The sequence below is a fragment of the Bubalus kerabau genome, chromosome X (assembly GCF_029407905.1).
Source record: "Bubalus kerabau isolate K-KA32 ecotype Philippines breed swamp buffalo chromosome X, PCC_UOA_SB_1v2, whole genome shotgun sequence".
NCBI lineage: Eukaryota > Metazoa > Chordata > Mammalia > Artiodactyla > Bovidae > Bubalus > Bubalus kerabau.
In genome coordinates this window covers 21,442,397-21,460,538 of record NC_073647.1, presented here as the reverse complement: position 1 = coordinate 21,460,538, position 18,142 = coordinate 21,442,397, and the positions used below count along the sequence as shown (strand labels likewise).

Here is an 18,142-nt window from a genome sequence, read left to right as displayed (position 1 = left end):
TCTATAGTGCTTCTCATGTGTGCATTAAGTAAGTTAATTCTCACCACAGCCTTCTGATCTGGACGTGATTGTTGTTGTTCTGTCGCTCAGTTGTGTCCAACTCGTTGTGACCCCATGGACTGCAGCACGCCGGGCTTCCCTGTCCTTCATCATCTCCCAGAGCTGCTCAAACTCATGCCCATTGAGTCGCTGATGCCATCGAACCATTTCATCTTCTGTTGTCCCCTTCTCCTCCTGCCTTTAATCTTTCCCAGCATCAAGGTCTTTTCCAACAAGTCAGTTCTTCACATCAGGTGGCCAAAGTATTGGAGCTTCAGCTTCAGCATCAGCCCTTCCAATGAATATTCAGGACTGATTTCCTTTAGGATGGACTGGTTGGATCTCCTTGCTGTCCAAGGGACTCTCAAGAGTCTTCTCAAGCACCACAGTTCAAAAGCATGAATTCTTTGGCGCTCAGCCTTTTTTATTGTCCAGCTCTAACATCCATACATGACTACTGGAAAAGCCATAGCTTTGACTATATAGACCTTTGTCTGCAAAGTAATGTCTCTGCTTTTTAATATGCTGTCTAGGTTTGTTGTTGCTTTTCTTCCAAGGAGCAGACATCTTTTAATTTGGTGGCTACAGTCACCATCCACAGTAATTATGGAGCCCAAGAAAATAAAAGTCTGTCACTGTTTCCATTGTTTCCCCATCTTTTTGCCATGAAGTGATAGGACCAGATGCCATGGTCATCGTTTTTTGAATGTTGATGTTTAAGCCAGCTTTTCCACTCTCCTCGTTCACCTTCATCAAGAGGCTCTTTAATCCTTTTTGCTTTCTACCATAAGGGCGGTGTCATCTGCATATCTGAGGTTATTGATAATTCTCCCTGCAACCTTGATTCCAGCTTGTGCTTCATCCAACCCAGCATTTCACATGATGTACTCTGCATATAAGTTAAATAAGCAGGGTGACAATATAGAGCTTTGACGTACTCCTTTCCCAATTTGGAACCAGTCTATTGTTCCATGTCTGGTTCTAACTGTTGCTTCTTGACCTGCATACAGATTTCTCAGGAGGCAGACCCGGTGGTCTGGTATTCCCATCTCCTGAAGAATTTTCCACAGTTTGTTGTGATATACACAGTCAAAGGTTTTAGTGTGGTTAATGAAGCAGAAGTAGATGTTTTTCTGAAATTCTCTTGCTTTTTCTATGATCCAATGGATGCTGGTAATTTGATCTCTGATTCCTCTGCCTTTTCTAAATCCAGCTTGAACATCTGGAAGTTCTCAGTTCATGTACTGTTGAAGCCTAGCTTGAAGGATTTTGAGCATTCTTTGCTAGCATGTGAAATGAGTACAATTGTGCAGTAGTTTGAACATTCTTTGGCATTGCCCTTCTTTGGGATTAGAATGAAAACTGACTTTTTCCAGTCCCGTGGCCACTACTGAGTGTTCCAAATTTGCTGGCATATTGAGTGCAGCACTTTCACAGCATCATCTTTCAGGATTTGAAATAGCTCAGCTGGAATCCCATCACCTCCACTAGCTTTGTTCATAGTGATGTTTCCTAAGGCCCACTTGACTTCACACTCTAAGATGTCTGGCTCTAGGTGAGTGATCACACCATCATGGTTATCTGGGTCATGAAGATCTTTTTTGTATAGTTTTTCTGTGTCTTCTTGCCATCTCTTCTTAATATTTTCTGCTTCTGTTAGGTCCATACTGTTTCTGTCCTTTATTGTGCATGTCTTTGAATGAAATGTTCCCTTGGTATCTCTAATTTTCTTGAAAGGATCTCTCCTGTTGTTTTCCTCTATTTCTTTGCATTGTTCACTGGAAAAGGCTTTCTTATCTCTCCTTGCTCTTCTTTGGAAATCTGCATTTAGATGGATATATCTTTCTTTTTCTCCTTTGCCTTTGCTTCTCTTCTTTTCTCAGCTATTTGAGAATAGCTCAGTCAACCATTTTGCCTTTTTGCATTTCTTTTTCTTGGGATGGTTTTGATCAGTGCCTGTTGTACAGTGTTATGAATCTCCATCCATAGTTCTTCAGGACATGATTATTACCCTCATTTATTGATGTGGTTGAAAGTGAAAGTCACTCAGTTGTGTCTGACTCTTTGCAACCCCATGGAGTGTACAGTCCATGGAACTCTCCAGGCCTGAATACTGGAGTGGGTAGCCTTTCCCTTCTCCAGGGGATCTTCCCAACCCAGGGATTGAACCCAGGTCTCCCGCATTGCAGGCAGATTCTTTACCAGCTGAGACAAAAGGGAAGCCCCAATGATATGGTTAAATAGCAACAAAAGCCACGGCACTATTAAGAGAGGTAGGATCCGAAATCAGGTAGTCTATGCTGTCTTGTCCACGACACTGCCTGTCACATGCTTGGCTTCTCTTCTTCCTGTTCTTGATGGAAACCCTGATCTAAGCTTGTTCTCCTAGTCCAGCACACTTGGGATAGGTGTTCTGTGTGGCTTTTCTTGGCCTGTGCTGCTAAATTCTATCCTTCCCTTGGTCTGTCCCCAGTCCTGGCCCAGGGAATTGCAGTTCTTTTTCTGCCTCTTGCACCATGCTTCTCAGCTTTCAAATTTTCTCAGGGCTGGAAGGTGGTATCCCCTGGGAGAAAGAGCCAATGACCTTCACCTCCTTCTGAGGCCAGCCCTCCATTCCATCTCCCCTACACCATGGCTCCTATGATAACACCATTACCTATGAATGTGAAGCCCATGCAAGTAGAGACCCCTTTAGCCCTAGACTGGAAGTCCAGCTTGGCTCTTAACTCTACCACAAACTGGTTTGTGTGACCTTGGGCAAGTCACTGACCGCCAGTCTTCTATTTGTAAAATGGAGTTAGACAAGATGACCTCTAAAGCTCTTTCCAGCTCTAACAGTCCATGAGTTTCAATGGCAAGGATATTTGATGGAAGGGGGGAGTCTGAATGGAGGAGGATTGCTCTAAAGCCTCCTTGATGACATTGAATATCCAGTTCTTTCTCTGATGGCTTCCCAAACAGACCAAAGTGAAAGCAATTGAAAAGGAGCCCCAGGGTGTAATCATTCTCATTAGAACAGATCCTTCGGGTATCTTTGGGGCTACAGGGGGGCAGGTAGGTTGGCTGATTGAGCTGTCAGAGTACTCAGTTTCTGATATTGGAGAGTTTGGGGTGAAATTCACATAATTAAACCTTAAAGAAATTGCCACCCCCATAGCACCACACGACCCCAGTGGAGCTTCTGAGCAAAAGAAATGGAATTCAGTGTCTGTTGCTCCAAATAATATTTGACACAACCACCCAGAATGAAAATGAGAAGCCCTCAATCCACAGAGCTCTATCAGTGCGGGGAGAGATCCATCGAGTGGAGTGCCAGGGGCTGAAGGGCAGGTCAGAGCAGAGGGATACAAAGTGGCTGAGCAAACCCAAGGGAGGGAGACAATTCTCTCTTTGCTGAAACCCTCAGGGCTAGAGAGCTAGGGTAATTTTTGACCTAGCTGTCCTTGTGTGCATTGCTGTGAGCTTTTATTAAGTATTTGTGTAGCAGTTTATATTTCACCAAGTGCTTTACAATCACTTTTATTTGGCTGAGTAAAGTTTTCCTGGAATCCCATCTACTTTATGATCAGGAGAGGCACTTCTTGTTTGCTTAGCACCACCCTGCACACAGCTGCACACAATAGGCCCCTTGTTCTGGCCGGAGAGCAGGTGCAAAGAGTCGAGGACCTGGAGGCACCTGCCAACTGCTGGGGAGGCTGGAGTAGGGGTGGTTTACACTTCAGTTCACCTTTCCTTCACTCTGTTACTCTTGAGTGTTATTTTATTGCTGGTGACTAGAGAGCGGCCGTGCCAGACTTGGGCCCGCCAAGGACAGAGCTGTTCTGCTATTGGCAGTGGAAGGGCTGGTGGCTCTAGTCTGGTTCCTCTGGCCATGCCCACTATGGGCACCGTCTTCCACCAGGGGAATACTGGAACACACTTCCACCAGAGTGTTTCCTTCTGCTCCCCAGGGCCCTGACTGCAGCCTGCATCCTGGGGCTCTGGGACCGAGTTTAAGAGAAGGCAGCAGAAGTGGCAGTTCTGCTTTCTTCGGGCCAGACTTTTTAGTGTCCTTGGGCAAGTCTAACGCCTTCTTCTTGCTAGTTTCTTCTCCTCTCCATCAGCCACAGAAGCGCCCTCTGCTGGCTCTCTGGGTGTCGTGATGGAGGCCGGTGTGTGTCCTCAGCTCATGAAGTGGTGGGCTGCACGTTCTCAAGCATCAGTTTGCAGGGAAATCCCACACAGTCACTAGTTGAAGATTTCATTTTCTGAGGACCAGATTTGCCAAAGACCAAACCAGAATCTGGTCTGTGAAGTCCAAACTGGGGATAGTGGGCTTAGGACACTGGACAGTTCAGTGTCTCTAACTCCCAGGGTTCTGTGACTGAGCACAGAGCTGCGTAGATGCTTAATAGGCAAGTGCAGAATAGAAGGTATTTGCATTCTGTACTGACATGTGCTAAGTCGCTTCAGTCGTGTCCAACTCGTTGCAACCCCATGGACCATAGCCCACCAGGCTCCTCTGTCCGTGGGATTCTCCAGGCAAGAATATTGGAGTGGGTTGCCATGCCCTCCTCCAGGGGATCTTCCCAACCCAAGGATTGAACCCAGGTGTCCCACATTGCAGGTGGATTCTTTACCATCTGAGCCACCAGGGAATCACATTGCTTAAGGTAGCTGCTGCTGCTGCTAAGTCACTTCGGTCGTGTCCGACTCTGTGTGACCCCATAGACGGCAGCCCACCAGGCTCCCCCATCCCTGGGATTCTCCAGGCAAGAACACTGGAGTGGGTTGCCATTTCCTTCTCCAATGCAAGAAAGTGAAAAGTGAAAGTTTAGTTGCTCAGTCGTGTCCGACTCTTCGCGACCCCATGGACTGCAGCCTACCAGGCTCCTCTGCCCATGGGAGTTTCCAGGCAAGAGTACTGGAGTGGGGTGCCATTGCCTTCTCCGTGGTTAAGGTAGCACAAAACTCTTCTCTTTACTTCTAAGCTCAGATATCTTTTTGTCACTGGGTTGTTATTCCCTTCTCCAGGGGAATTGTCCTGACCCAGGAATCGAACCCATGTCTCTTACATCTCCTGCATGGGCAGGTGGGTTCTTTACCACTAGTGCCACCTGGGAAGCCTCTGTACTGATGGAAGACAGCAAATCCTTTTTCTGACCCCCAAAACTGAGAACCTGGAAATTTCACCATCAGATTTGAAACCCTCTCGAAGTTATTGCCTTGACCGTAGCGAGTATAACAGATGGGTTCAAAGAATTGCTTTCACAATGGTAAAATCTTCTCAGAAGCGGGCCAAAGTTTAGACCACTGGAATAGGGTTTGTGATGCAAATTGATATTGTGTAGTGTGGGTGGGCTCAGTGTGGGAGCCCAAGCGATGGGACACAGGCTGCATGAGTGAGTGGTGTTCGCGCTGTGGCAACTCTCCTGTTCGGCTGGCCCAAGTGGGCAGTGACCCACCACTTGAATGATGGTGTTCACTGGGGCCTCAGGCAGGAACTCTGCCATCCCCTACCTGGCCATTGTTTTCCAAAGTGCTGCGATCTGGAGGCTTGGGACACAGTAGCAGGTTTTCCTGGCAGGGCCCAGACAGAAGTCCAGTATAATGCAGGTCCTCAGTCACTGGCTCCAGATTTGGGGGGAAGACCCCAGGGGAACAGACTGACAAGAGCTGGGCAGAATAGATCAGCTTTGGATGAAGTCTTCAGTCTCAATTCATTTCAATAGAGGTTTATTGACTGCCTGTTTTATGCTGGCCACTGGATAAAGCAGAGGACTGACTCAGGTGAATATAAACACAGAAACCAGGATGGAATTTGGCCATATGGCCCAGGAAAATATACCTGACAAGACGAAGCCATGCCTGAACATGTAGGGTTCACCCCAAAAGCATGAAATACTGGCTCCAAGGATAGGTCAGACAGCTAAGCTCTCACCATTGTCTCAGGATCTCAGTAGGCCTAATCCCATGCACTGAAGATTTATTGTTGTTGTTCAGTCGCTAAGTCATATCTGACTCTTTCTGACCCCATGGAGCACAACATGCCAGGCTTCCCTGACCTTCACTGTCCCCTGGAGTTGGTTCAAACTCATGTCCATTGAGCCAGTGATGGCGTCCAACCATCTCATCCTCTGTCATCCCCTTCTTCTGCCTTCCATCTTTCCCAGCATCAGGGTCTTTCCCAATGAATCGGCTCTTATCAGGTGTCCACAGTATTGGAGCTTCAGCTTCAGCATCAGATCTTCCAATGAATATTCAGGACTGATTTCCTTTAGAATTGACTGGTTGGATCTCCTTGCAGTCCAAAGGACTCTCAGGAGTCTTCTCGAGCACCACAGTCTGAAAGCATCAACTCTTCAGTGCTCAACCTTCTATATGGTCCAACTCTCACATCCGTACATGACTACTGAAAAAACCATAGCTTTAACTATCCGGACCTTTGTTGGCAAAGTGATGTTTCTCTTTAATACGCTGTCTAGGTTTGTTATCGCTTTCCTTCCAAGGAGCAAGCGTCTTTTAATTTCATGGCTGCAGTCACCATCGACAGTGATTTTGGAGCCCAAGAAAATAAAATATGCCACTGTTTCTCCACATTTTCCCCATCTATTTGCCATGAAGTGATGGGACAGGATGCCATGATCTTAGTTTTCTCAATGCTGAGTTTTAAGCCAGGTTTTTCTCTCTCCTCTTTGACCCTCATCAAGAGGCTGTTTACTTCCTCTTCACTTTATGCCATTAGAGTGATATCATAGGCATATATGAGGTTATCAGTATTTCTTCCTGCAGTCTTGATTCCAGCCTGGGATTCATCCAGGCCAGCATTTTGCATTATGTACTCTGAATATAAGTTAAATAAACAGGGTGACAACATACAGCCTTGACAAACTCCTTTCTCCTGTCTGTTGTTTCAAGTCTGGTTCTAACTTGCTTCTTGACCTGCATACAGGTTTCTCAAGGATTAGGGGCCTGTAAAGGACTGTGGCTTAGACACTGACAACGAAACAGTGACAAGAATGTTGAGCTTTCTTTTAAAGCATTTCAGTAGTACCCATTCATGTAAAAACAGTTTATCCTTTGCTCACAGTCTTTGTCAGTTCATGAAATAAGGTTCAGCAAGACATCCAAAGCAACATTTAGGAGGCTTTTCTTTGTAAAACGCAATGCAAGGAAAAAATCCACAAGTTACATTCTTCTCTAACTCAGACTTGCCTCTCCCTGACACTCCTCTTCAGTCTGTGAAGTGTGATTGTAGGTAGAGTTTGAAAGTTCTCTTCTTCATTTTGAAGATCCTTGCATTAAAGAATGGATGTTTGTTCTGGATCCCGCAGGGACCTGGGACAAACAAAGCAGTGTTCTGAAGAGAAAGATTTGAAAAAGTGTGTGGGTGTTTCCAAGAGCCATCTAATTCATTACTTGTGACAGTTATATGCAAAGTGGAAGCAGAATATTTTCTGTCACAGAGAGCAGGAACATGAAATGTGGAGGGAGGAGAGAGTGAAAAGGCTTCTGACACCCAAAGTTGATCACTCAGGAAACTTGGCTGTCTGCCCTGGGGCACAGGTCAACAATGTCTTCTTCAATGGACTAAAATAAATTCTGAACCGTTTGAAGTCCTAACCATAAGTTCCCTGCCTCAGACGCCCCGTCCACTAGCAGTTTTGTGAGGAGCTCTCTGCTGAGGAGTAGTTCCTTTCAATCAGGCCTGCCTGCTCAGTGCTGGCTACTCACCCAACGGAGACTCTTCCACTTCTCCAGTTCTCTCTGTACAGGGATGAGCAGACTTGAAGCTTCCCCTAAGTATTCATGGCAAGATTTATTCATTCTACTTCAGAAAATTCTTTTCCAAGTAACATTTATTGAACGCCTATTTTGTGTCGGATACTTTCACAAAACAATACCAGTGCTCATATAAATGTGTTGGGCCCTCTTCTAAACACTTAATGTATGTTATCTTAAATTTGCTAACATTCATTACATCAGCTAATCCTCAAAACAAATGTGGTGGCATTATCCCTATTTCAGAGATAAGGACACTCAAGTTCAGGAGAGTTTAGTTACTTGTCAAAAGTCACACAGTAGCAGCCTTTGAACGAATGTCTTGACTCTAGGACCAGTGCTCTTTGCACCATATTACTCAGCCTTTCTAAAGTATACGGTCTTTGCTGTCTCAGTAAACTATGTAGACAGGACTGAATTTTACCTTTTAAAAATAAATAATTATTGATCATTATTTTCAACATCAGTTACTTTCATACAATGTTCTCGTGTGTGACCTGTTCTTTGACCTCTTCTTCTTGGCTTTTCTATTTGGGGGACGTTGTGGCTTTAATCACATTCCATCAGCAGTGATACCAATAATAATTTGGATGGCTACTGTTTGGCCTCGGTGCATTGAACTAAATGATTTCGAGGGTCCTTTATGACTCAAATATTTTTGAGTTAAAATCTAACTTTCAAAAAAAATTTAAAAAAAGGTAAAAACCACTTCCTTTTGGTTTAACTCCAGTGGGACAAGAAAACATCTGGTTTTCTGGGCTGGAAAGTAAAAGTCACTCAGTTGTGTCTGACTCTTTGGAATTCTCCAGGCCAGAATACTGGAGTGGGTAGCTTTTCCCTTCTCCAGGGGATCTTCCCAACCCAGGGATCGAACCCAGGTCTCCCACACTGCAGGCAGATTCTTTACGAGCTGAGCCACAAGGGAAGCCCAAGAAGACTGGAGTGGGTAGCCTATCCCTTCTCCAGTGGATCTTCCCAATCCAGGAATCAAACTGGGGTTTCCTGCATTGCAGGCGGATTCTTTACCAACTGAGCTATCAGGGAAGCCCACTGTCTGGCCTAGAGGGACTCGGTAAATGAGTTTGGGGTGATTTAATGATAAATCACCATCACACACCTTGTGCTGCTACGTCTCCACTCCCAATTAGTGAACTTTGAATTGCCTTTTTTTTTTTTTTTTTTGCTATTTTTGGAAATCTTACACTGGCTCAGATTCCTCTCCTCCTTGGTATGTTCCCCTCAAGGACACCCCTCAGAGAACCCTTCAGCAGCCCTGCCCGCCCTGGCTTGGTGTCGGCTGCCCGTGGTCAGGGCTCAAAGCCCAGGAGGCTGTTCTCACCAACCTTCCCACACATCAGGCTCTGCCTATGCCGCGGTTCTCACAGGAATCGCTTTTGCTTCCTTATTTACTTTTCTCTCTCCTTACCTCCAGGCTCCTCTGTGGAGTTTGCCTCTTCAGACAAACATTCAGGCATTTTCTCTCTGCCTCCCCATCTCTGCAGGAGGCTGTTCCCCACAGCGGGTGATATCAACTTCTCAAGCTTTCCTCACCATCTGGAAAATATTCTTCGCTTCTTGAGGTTTAAATGACTTCTTGATTATATTCCAAGACCAATCTTTTAGTCTCTCCTCACAGTGAGGTTTGAAACTAGGCTAAAAGTGGATTCTAATATAGCTATTCCCTTATATAGGTAATGTCCACTAGATGAGGTATAAATGGGCTTTCAGCCCCCTGATTTCTACTCTAAATTTTGCTTCCTTTCTGTTGAAATATATCTGTAATTTCTGAAAGGCTATTGTTTGAGAATCAAAGTAGTTCTTGGAGTCCGGTGGTCATATCTGTTTCTGGCACTCTCCTGTCTGATATTTGCTCTGAAGTGGTATTGCTGTACCAACAATTATGAAAACCATTTTTCTTTAGACTTGTGCATACATAAATTAGAAGCAAATTGCTGCCTTCTTTATTAAACATATTTATTAAACTCAGCAATTTTCACTTTTGCTTTATTTTTCTGTTCATTTATGTAAATGAAGACTGCATCTTGGATAGAAAAAGAACATTTTCTTAGGCCTATTGATAAGGTGGGTTTTCTACCCTGTGTTGTAGTTTGTTTTTAAAGGTATTTATACTCTTTAAATTATGCCATTTTTTCACAGTGATTGTTGCAGCCGGAGTGCTTTCCAAGGAAACAGTCTGATAAATCACTGTTTGGGCAAAGGGCTACTTGCAATACTGCAGCCTTTCCATAAGATGGCGCACCGAGAATGTGAGATCTGTAACTTTGTAGATCATCTAAAACCCCGGCAGTAAATGAAACAAGCTTCTGTGAAATTAAATATTTGGTGGGGGGAGGGGGCAAGTTGGTTTTTCTAAGACTTGCTTTCGAATACTTTCCAGTAGTCTAATGCCTAGAAGAAGGAGGAAAGTGAATTTTCTAGCAACTTCTCTCTCCTGCATCTGTACTAGCAATGCTCAAAATCACCAATGTGTATTTAAGGAAGCTTTTAAAGAAGAAATTTCTTCTAAAGGTGAGAGTTATGATACTAACTACCTGTGCTGCTGGGAAAGTCCCTCCCTGGGTCTCAGTTTCTTCATCTGCGCCATCAGTGGATTGGACAAGGGTGCTTCCTATTTGAATGCTGTATGTTTGAATCCATTGATTTCCTTCCACTTCACCTGTGCTGCCTCAGCCGGCACAGACCCAGGAAGAAAAGACTGCCCATTTTACACGTTTGATTCTATTCCTCTTCTACTAGTGCTCTCTTTGTGTCGGTTGTCCTAACACCATCACGCCCAGATGTCCTATTTTCATTGGGTTCCTTTGCTCTTTACGGCTTTTGCAAGGTGTCGCCCCTCCATCCCTGCCCAATCTGCCTGAACAGAGACGTGTCTTCCTTTCACTTCACAAATCAAATTTGCTATTTTTGTGCTAATAAGCAGGTACCACACTGGATGGGGGAAGAAGACACCACAGGTAATGCTTTATGGGGACACTTCTAACATCACGCATAACATGTCCAGTTAAGAAGAGTTTAGATTTAGGAGGCAGGAGCGCCTCTCTATTTTTCGTCCTCCACTGGCCAGTATTCATTGCCAGAACCATGTCAAAGCTTTAGGAAAAAGCAGTGTTCTGGAGAGAGGACAGTTAATCTAATTAGAGATGAGTGTTGCTAAGCAGATAACCCATCCTTAAAATCCCCCATGGCCAACAGTGTCCCCATTCCTGACACTCTGGGCAGTCTGGGTGGGGAGAATTGTGGCCGCAGTGGCTCAGCCTCACTGAAAACCTGTCAGGAACCATTGTACACCAGGGGCACAGAGGAAGTGAGTGAAAATAAAATGCTGGATGAATGAATTAATTACTGCAACTCTACAGAGACACCCCTAACTGAGTCCCTCTGAGCTTAAAGCTTGGAGCATGTATGTTACATAAAATTCCCTGGGGGTCCATTGCATATGTCGTATTGCTACGTGGCAGGGAGGCCTTCGCCAACATTCACTTTCCTATTGTCCTTAGAGATTTCAGATCACCTTTGGTGTTTGTCTATACAGTGGTGGTGGAGGAGGATTATTTATATGTCTAACTTCAATACCTTATCTTTCAAGAATGCAAATATTTCACTGAATGGTGATGCTGTTGGATCTCTGTTTGGGAGAAGAAACTCCATACACAGGGCTCTCCTCAAGGGCTTTTAAAGGGCAAGCCCAGGAATCCGCTGATTAGGTAAAGAGAGCTGTTGTGGCAGGCCCTGTTGTGAGCCTCGTAGACCATCACCAGTAGCTGGCTAATTGTATCATACCATGAATTGGGTAGCGTGAAATGGAAACGTCAAATATTTAGTCAGCGTGGATTATTTCTAAGGAATAATAGCAGTGGAGCGGTTAAGAACAGAGGCAGCTGGACGTAGACTCAAACGTTCAAACTCTAGCTTTGCTATTGGGTAGCTGTGTGACCTTCGGCAAGTGGCTTCACTTCATGCCTCGGTGTTCTTCTTTGCAAGAAGGAGCTGATGATAATACTGTCCATCTTGTAGGGCTCTTAGGAGGACTCAGTGTGGTGCTGCGGGTTGTATTTTTCCTCATGCTGGAACAGTATCTGGCACAGAGAGAGCACTCGGCACTGCCAGCTGGTGTTACTGCATGCACTCGGAGGTGCTCTGGGTGGTACACAAGACAACTAACCAAGCCTCTGCCTTCAGAGAGCTCGCAGACTATACAGGCTGGCAAATGGAATGTATGTGGAAGGAGCACAAGCCACTCAGAGTGGTACCCACAATGCATTTGGGTGCAAGAGCAGCAGTTCAGAATGAATCCCAGGGAGGCCCTCAACTCCCATCAGGAGAGGACTCTATGCATCTTCTGGGAAGGTGGGCAAGAACTTGAATGGCTTTTATGCCTCTGTTTAGAGACAGGGTCCTCATAATAATACACATTCAGTCATATCCTTACTGACTGTCCTTTTGAAATAGGTTAGCATTACCTCATTGAAGAGTAGAAAACATATAGGCTGTGTTTAACCTAACAAAGTATAGTTTGTGACCTGATGATAACCATCTGAGGTGTGAAGGAATTCCAGGGTGACATTGTATGTACTGGCCCAAACATGTGTTCTCATAAGGGATCACCGTTAAGCCGGGGATCTAGTCATGGCCAACATAACTCTGATTAACAAGAATATTTTCCCAGAGGCTCTGAGTGAGGCCTAGGAGTTAGGCCCACTTTTTATTTTCCTTTGGTTTGTTTTTTCTTGTTGTTATTGTTGTTGTTTCATGTTGTTTTCTTTTGCCTTAAAAATAACTGCTATATAAATTTTCACTCATTAAAAATTACTGTAAAGGTTTTAAAGTGTAAAAGATATAGAAGGACATAAAAAAGTAAAATTTCCCCCAATATCTTACTTACTGGAAGTAACTGCTTTTACCATTCTTTTTTTTCTCATTAAATTTTTTAAGTGTCTCAAATTCTATGACATATTTTTAATCAAGTTGTTTCCATTAAAAAGTACTGATTTTGAAGACCAATGATTTAGAATGGCCACACAAAAATGAATGGTCCACAAAATATTCTCCTTTCCTTCTGAAGGTTTATCATGCCCGGTTACCATTAACTAGTCTTTCACTATTGAGCTTAAATGGCCAATTGAGACAAACAGTTCTGAGACCATTCTTCCACCACTGATTAAGATGGCAGGTATTGAGGATGTTGTTCATTTAGCCTTCTGAGCTTTCTGGGCAGACTTGGTGACCTTGCCAGCTCCAGTTGCCTTCTTGTCTACTGCTTTGATGACACCCACAGGAACCATCTGTCTCATGTCGCGAACAGCAAAATGGCTCAGAGGAGGATAGAGAAGCTCTCAACACACGTGCGCTTGCCAGGAACCCTATCAGTGATGGTAGCATCACCAGATTTCAAGAATTTGGGGCCATCTTCAGCTTTGTTCTAACTTTGTTCTTTTGATGTCTGCGTAGTATTCCATTTGAACACTCAAGAATTTTAAGATTCTGCTCTACATTTTGTCTGGCTAAGGAGAAAAGAGTAGAGGTGTGAGAAACAGGACATAGTATTGGGGATGGGGGAGAGGTATTCACATACCTAAATGGATAGGGGAAGAGCAGAGTTCCTGGAGAGTTTTAAAATAGTGCCACTAAATTTAAAAATAGGGCCACTAAATTTTAGCAGATGTAGACATCAATCGAACCAGTACTTTTGGTTACTGCTTTGTGGAGTAAATAAAATAAAGTTTTAGGTCTAAGCCATAAGCCAGCTCTTCCCAACACTTCTGTAACCAGAAACCATGCTTAATTTACTAAGTCTTTTGAGGATTTAAATAGCACATGGATAGAGCAAAATAGTGGATGCTGTTTCAACTTTCAGAAAGTTTGGCAAGCTTTTAAACTCAAGGCTGTTTTTAAAAAATTGAGTCACCATGTTTAGTTTAGTCCCGGCTCCTTATCCAAGACTTGGAGGTAAGAAACAAAAAAAAAGAGCTGAAAGGGCATTTTTCTGAATGGCAGGAAATAGACAGTAGGGCCACAAGGGATCAGCTATGGGACTAATTTGACTTAATATTTATAAATGATTTGGAAGAAGGAGTACAGGGCAAAGTCACTAAGTTGGTAGATGTCTTTACACTATTCCACTGAGGATAATAAACTTTAGAAGGTGACTTGTTTTATAGGCGTGGGCAGGCTTCGATAGGAATAAGTCCAGGGAGATGTCTCTAGGGACACGTTCCTAAAGTTCATTTTAGAACTGCTTACCTCTTTACCTGTGAATCAGGTCTCTGCTTCAGGCATCAGTAGATATAAAGAAAAAGAGGATGGAGTTGGTGGTCATCAAGAGGGAGATGATATTTAAACAGACAGCATTATATACAAGCACACAAAAGGAGGCTAGTGGGGAGCTGATTCTCACCAGATATATAAACAAAGAATTTCCCTTAAAGAAATGCATTACATTTCTTTAACACAGCCCCCAAAGGCAATTGGTATCTGGTGGGTGATCTGTATATTCACTGGAGAAGGACATGGCAACCCATTCCAGTATTCTTGCCAGGAGAATCCCTTGAACAGAGGAGCCTGGCGGGCTACAGTCTATGGAGTCGCAAAGAGTCAGGCACAACTGAAGTACTTCACATGCACACACATTGTATTCGCTAAGTTTTAACGTTAGGTAAGCTAAATAGTCAAGGCTGTATATTGTCACCCTGCTTATTTAACTTATATGCAGAGGACATCATGAGAAACGCTGGGCTGGAAGAAGCACAAGCTGGAATCAAGATTGTCGGGAGAAATATCAGTAACCTCAGATATGCAGATGACACCACCCTTATGGCAGAAAGTGAAGAGGAACTAAAGAGCCTCTTGATGAAAGTGAAAGAGGAGAGTGAAAAAGTTGGCTTAAAGCTCAACATTCAGAAAACGAAGATCATGGTATCTGGTCCCATCACTTCATGGGAAATAGATGGGGAAATAGTGGAAACAGTGTCAGACTTTATTTTTTGGGGCTCCAAAATCACGGCAGATGGTGATTGCAGCCATGAAATTAAAAGACGCTTACTCCTTGGAAGGAGGGTTATAACCAACCTAGATAGCATATTCAAAAGCAGAGACATTACTTTGCCAACAAAGGTCTGTCTAGTCAAGGCTATGATTTTTCCAGTGGTCACGTATGGATGTGAGAATTGGACTATAAAGAAAGCCGAGCACTGAAGAATTGATGCTTTTGAACTGTGGTGTTGGAGAAGACTCTTGAGAGTCCCTTGGACTGCAGGGAGATCCAACCAGTCCATTCTAAAGGAGACCAGTCCTGGGTGTTCTTTGGAAGGAAAGATGGTAAAGCTGAAACTCCAATACTTTGGCCACCTCATGCGAAGAGTTGACTCATTGGAAAAGACTCTGATGCTGGGAGGGATTGGGGGCAGGAGGAGAAGGGGATGACAGAAGATGAGATGGCTGGATGACATCATCGACTTGATGGACGTGAGTTTGAGTGAACTCCGGGAGTTGGTGATGGACAGGGAGGCCTGGCGTGCTGCAATTCATGGGGTCACAAAGAGTTGGACAGGACTGAGCGACTGAACTGAACTGAACTGAATATTGGCAGAGTATTATACTATAAGGAAGCATCTATTAGATCACTGTCTTCTGAAGTTGTGAAATTTTCAATAATAAAGAGATAATGAGGTCTGCCCTATCTCCTCACAGTGTGGCTGAGAAGCTCAAGTGAGCTAAGTGATACAAAACCGCTTTGTAAAATGCTGTGCAAAAATACAGTGGTGTTAATTATTCTTGGCATGTCATAATTTGGGATTAGAAGTACAAATTGATTAAATTCTAGGAACTTATCCTTAATAGACATTCATGAAATGTACAAAGATCACCATACAAGGATGTTCTTTGTAGCATTGTTTATATTAGTAAAATATTAGAAATACCTCACTTGTTTATCAGTAAGAGATTAGATAAATAATTTATGATCTAGCCATACAGAGGAATAAAAACAAAGCAGTTATTTATGTTCTGACACAGAAATGTATCCAAGATACATATTAAGTGATAAGTTGCAAATCAGCATAAATAGTACAATTCCAATTTTGGTTAGACTTGCATGTTAGTATACGCCTGTGAAGGGCTTCCCACGTGGCTCAGTGGGTAAAGAATCTGCCTGCAATGCAGGAGATGAAGGCAGACGTGAGTTCAATCCCCATGTTGGAAAGATTCCCTGGAGGAGGGCATGGCAACTCACTCCAGTATTCTCACCTGGAGAATACCATGGACAGAGGAGCCTGGCGGGCTACAGTTCATAGAGTCGCAAAGAGTCGGACACGACTGAGCGGCTGAGCATGCACATATGCACACATATGCATGTGGAAACCTCTAGAAGAATATATATCAAACTTAAAGATGACTGTCTCTTGGAAGGATAAGATGATGCAAGAACTTGTGCTGTATGCTTTGATTATGTCTGTATATTTTAATTGTCTTCAATGAGCACTGTTATTTTTGTAATTAAAAATATGAGTAAAAAATATGAATTTGCCCTTAATTCAACTGCCCTATTGTAATTTTTTAAGTATATAAGGTAGGGGCAAAAGTCCTGCTAAGTTTTCCATTTCTTTAAGAAAATATTCCATTATCAGGATGAGGAAAAAGAAAAAAAAAAAAAGAGATCAAAGCCTTTTCCCCCTTTGGTAACAGTGTTCTGGTCTTTCTACATGAGAAAAGATAAAGGAGAAAATTAAATCTGTTTCTTGTTTTTGTTTTGTGTCTGTTTGCCTTGTTTTGAAAGATGAGTAAATGTACAAAGGTCTGGAACCATGAAGCCAGCAAAGAAACCACCTCAGTAGTGAATTACTGTTCCAGTTGAAGTTGACAAAGCCCCACACTGAAAGGCAGAATTGCCCAGGATTGTAAATATCCCCCATTCTCATGCTGGTGAGGATGTCCATAGATAGCTTGAAACTTCATTCTTGAAGCAGAAACCTATGTCTTATCCTGGGGGACCACGTTAAAACCTTCCCTTGAGCTGCTGGTTTGCCTCCCTGTGGAGAACAGAGACAGAAGCTGGCAGGTATAATTTATGCTGCAAATGGGTTGGGAAAGCCTTTTCAGGAGGAGCTGGGCTGCCCAGACCTGCAGGAAATGATGGGAGGAGGAAGTGGAGAAGGAGGAAGAAGTAAAGAACATGCAAGAGTCTTTATCCTTCAGATGAATAGAAAGCACACTCAGAATTAAGGACCCTTCTGTGTGCTTCCCTGGCCAAAACCCAGCACCTCCCTTAGTGCTCTTCTGGACTCTACACTAGATGGAGGGCAAAATAAGGGCAGAGACCTTGTCTCTGTCTTGTTCATTGCTATATCCCCAACACCGAGAAAAAAGGAATGGTGAATTAATACTTGTTAACTTTAAAAAAAAAAAAAACTTTACAATATTGTATTGGTTTTACCATACATTGACATGAATCTACCACGGGTGTACACATGTTCCCCATCCTGAACCCCCCTCCCACCTCCCTCCCCATCCCATCCCTCTGGGCCATCCCAGTGCACCAGCCCCAAGCTTCCTGTATCATGCATCGAACCTGGACTGGCGATTTGTTTCATATATGATAATTTACATGTTTCAATGCCCTTCTCCCGTATCATCCCGCCCTCGCCCTCTCCCACAGAGTCCAAAAGACTGTTCTATACATCTGTGTCTCTTTTGCTGTCTCGCATACAGGGTTATCGTTACCATCTTTCTAAATTCCACATATATGCATTAGTATACTGTATTGGTGTTTTTCTTTCTGGCTTATTTCACTCTGTATAATAGGCTCCAGTTTCATATACACAATGGAATATTACTCAGCCGTTAAAAAGAATACGTTTGAATCAGTTCTAATGAGGTGGATGAAACTTGTTGACTTTTGAGTGAATGTTCTCCAGTACAAGTAGACTCTATCTGGAGTGGTCTACCTTTGTACCATGCAGTCATCCCACGGGCTGGAAGGCTAAAGGTGGCTTGTGGTCAGCTCGACCATGTGCCAAATACAGTCAACTTGCACTTTGCTTGGAACTCTCTTGTGACAAACCTTTTCTTTACCTTCATATTTCCAGATACAGCCAAAAGGCAGCAAGGAATGGAATGAAGAATCAGTTCAACCTCCATGAGCTGAAAATGAAGGGCCCTGAGCCAGTGGTCAGTCAAATTATTGACAAACTGAAGCACATTAACCAGGTATGTGTGTATCCAGCAAAAACAGATATGGCAAAAAATTGAGCAATGGACGATGTTGAGCGTTCAAACTGTATTCTTGGGCTTATTGGAAAGGCAGCCATGTTCATCGTCTTCAGAGTCT

General features: G+C 43.6%; 1 protein-coding gene across 5 annotated transcripts in view; it reads left to right on the top strand.

Annotated features, from left to right (window-relative positions):
* Positions 1 to 18,142, top strand: part of GPC3 (glypican 3) — a 460,817-nt gene that overhangs the window by 325,122 nt on the left and 117,553 nt on the right. For 4 of the 5 annotated variants that reach the window (XM_055565179.1, XM_055565176.1, XM_055565177.1 and 1 more), the window contains exon 6: positions 17,901 to 18,021. In XM_055565179.1, coding sequence (XP_055421154.1) covers positions 17,901 to 18,021 — 121 coding nt within the window. Of the gene's footprint in view, positions 1 to 90; positions 729 to 17,900; positions 18,022 to 18,142 lie in introns of those variants that run through there. The other variant, XM_055565182.1, reaches the window with a different exon arrangement.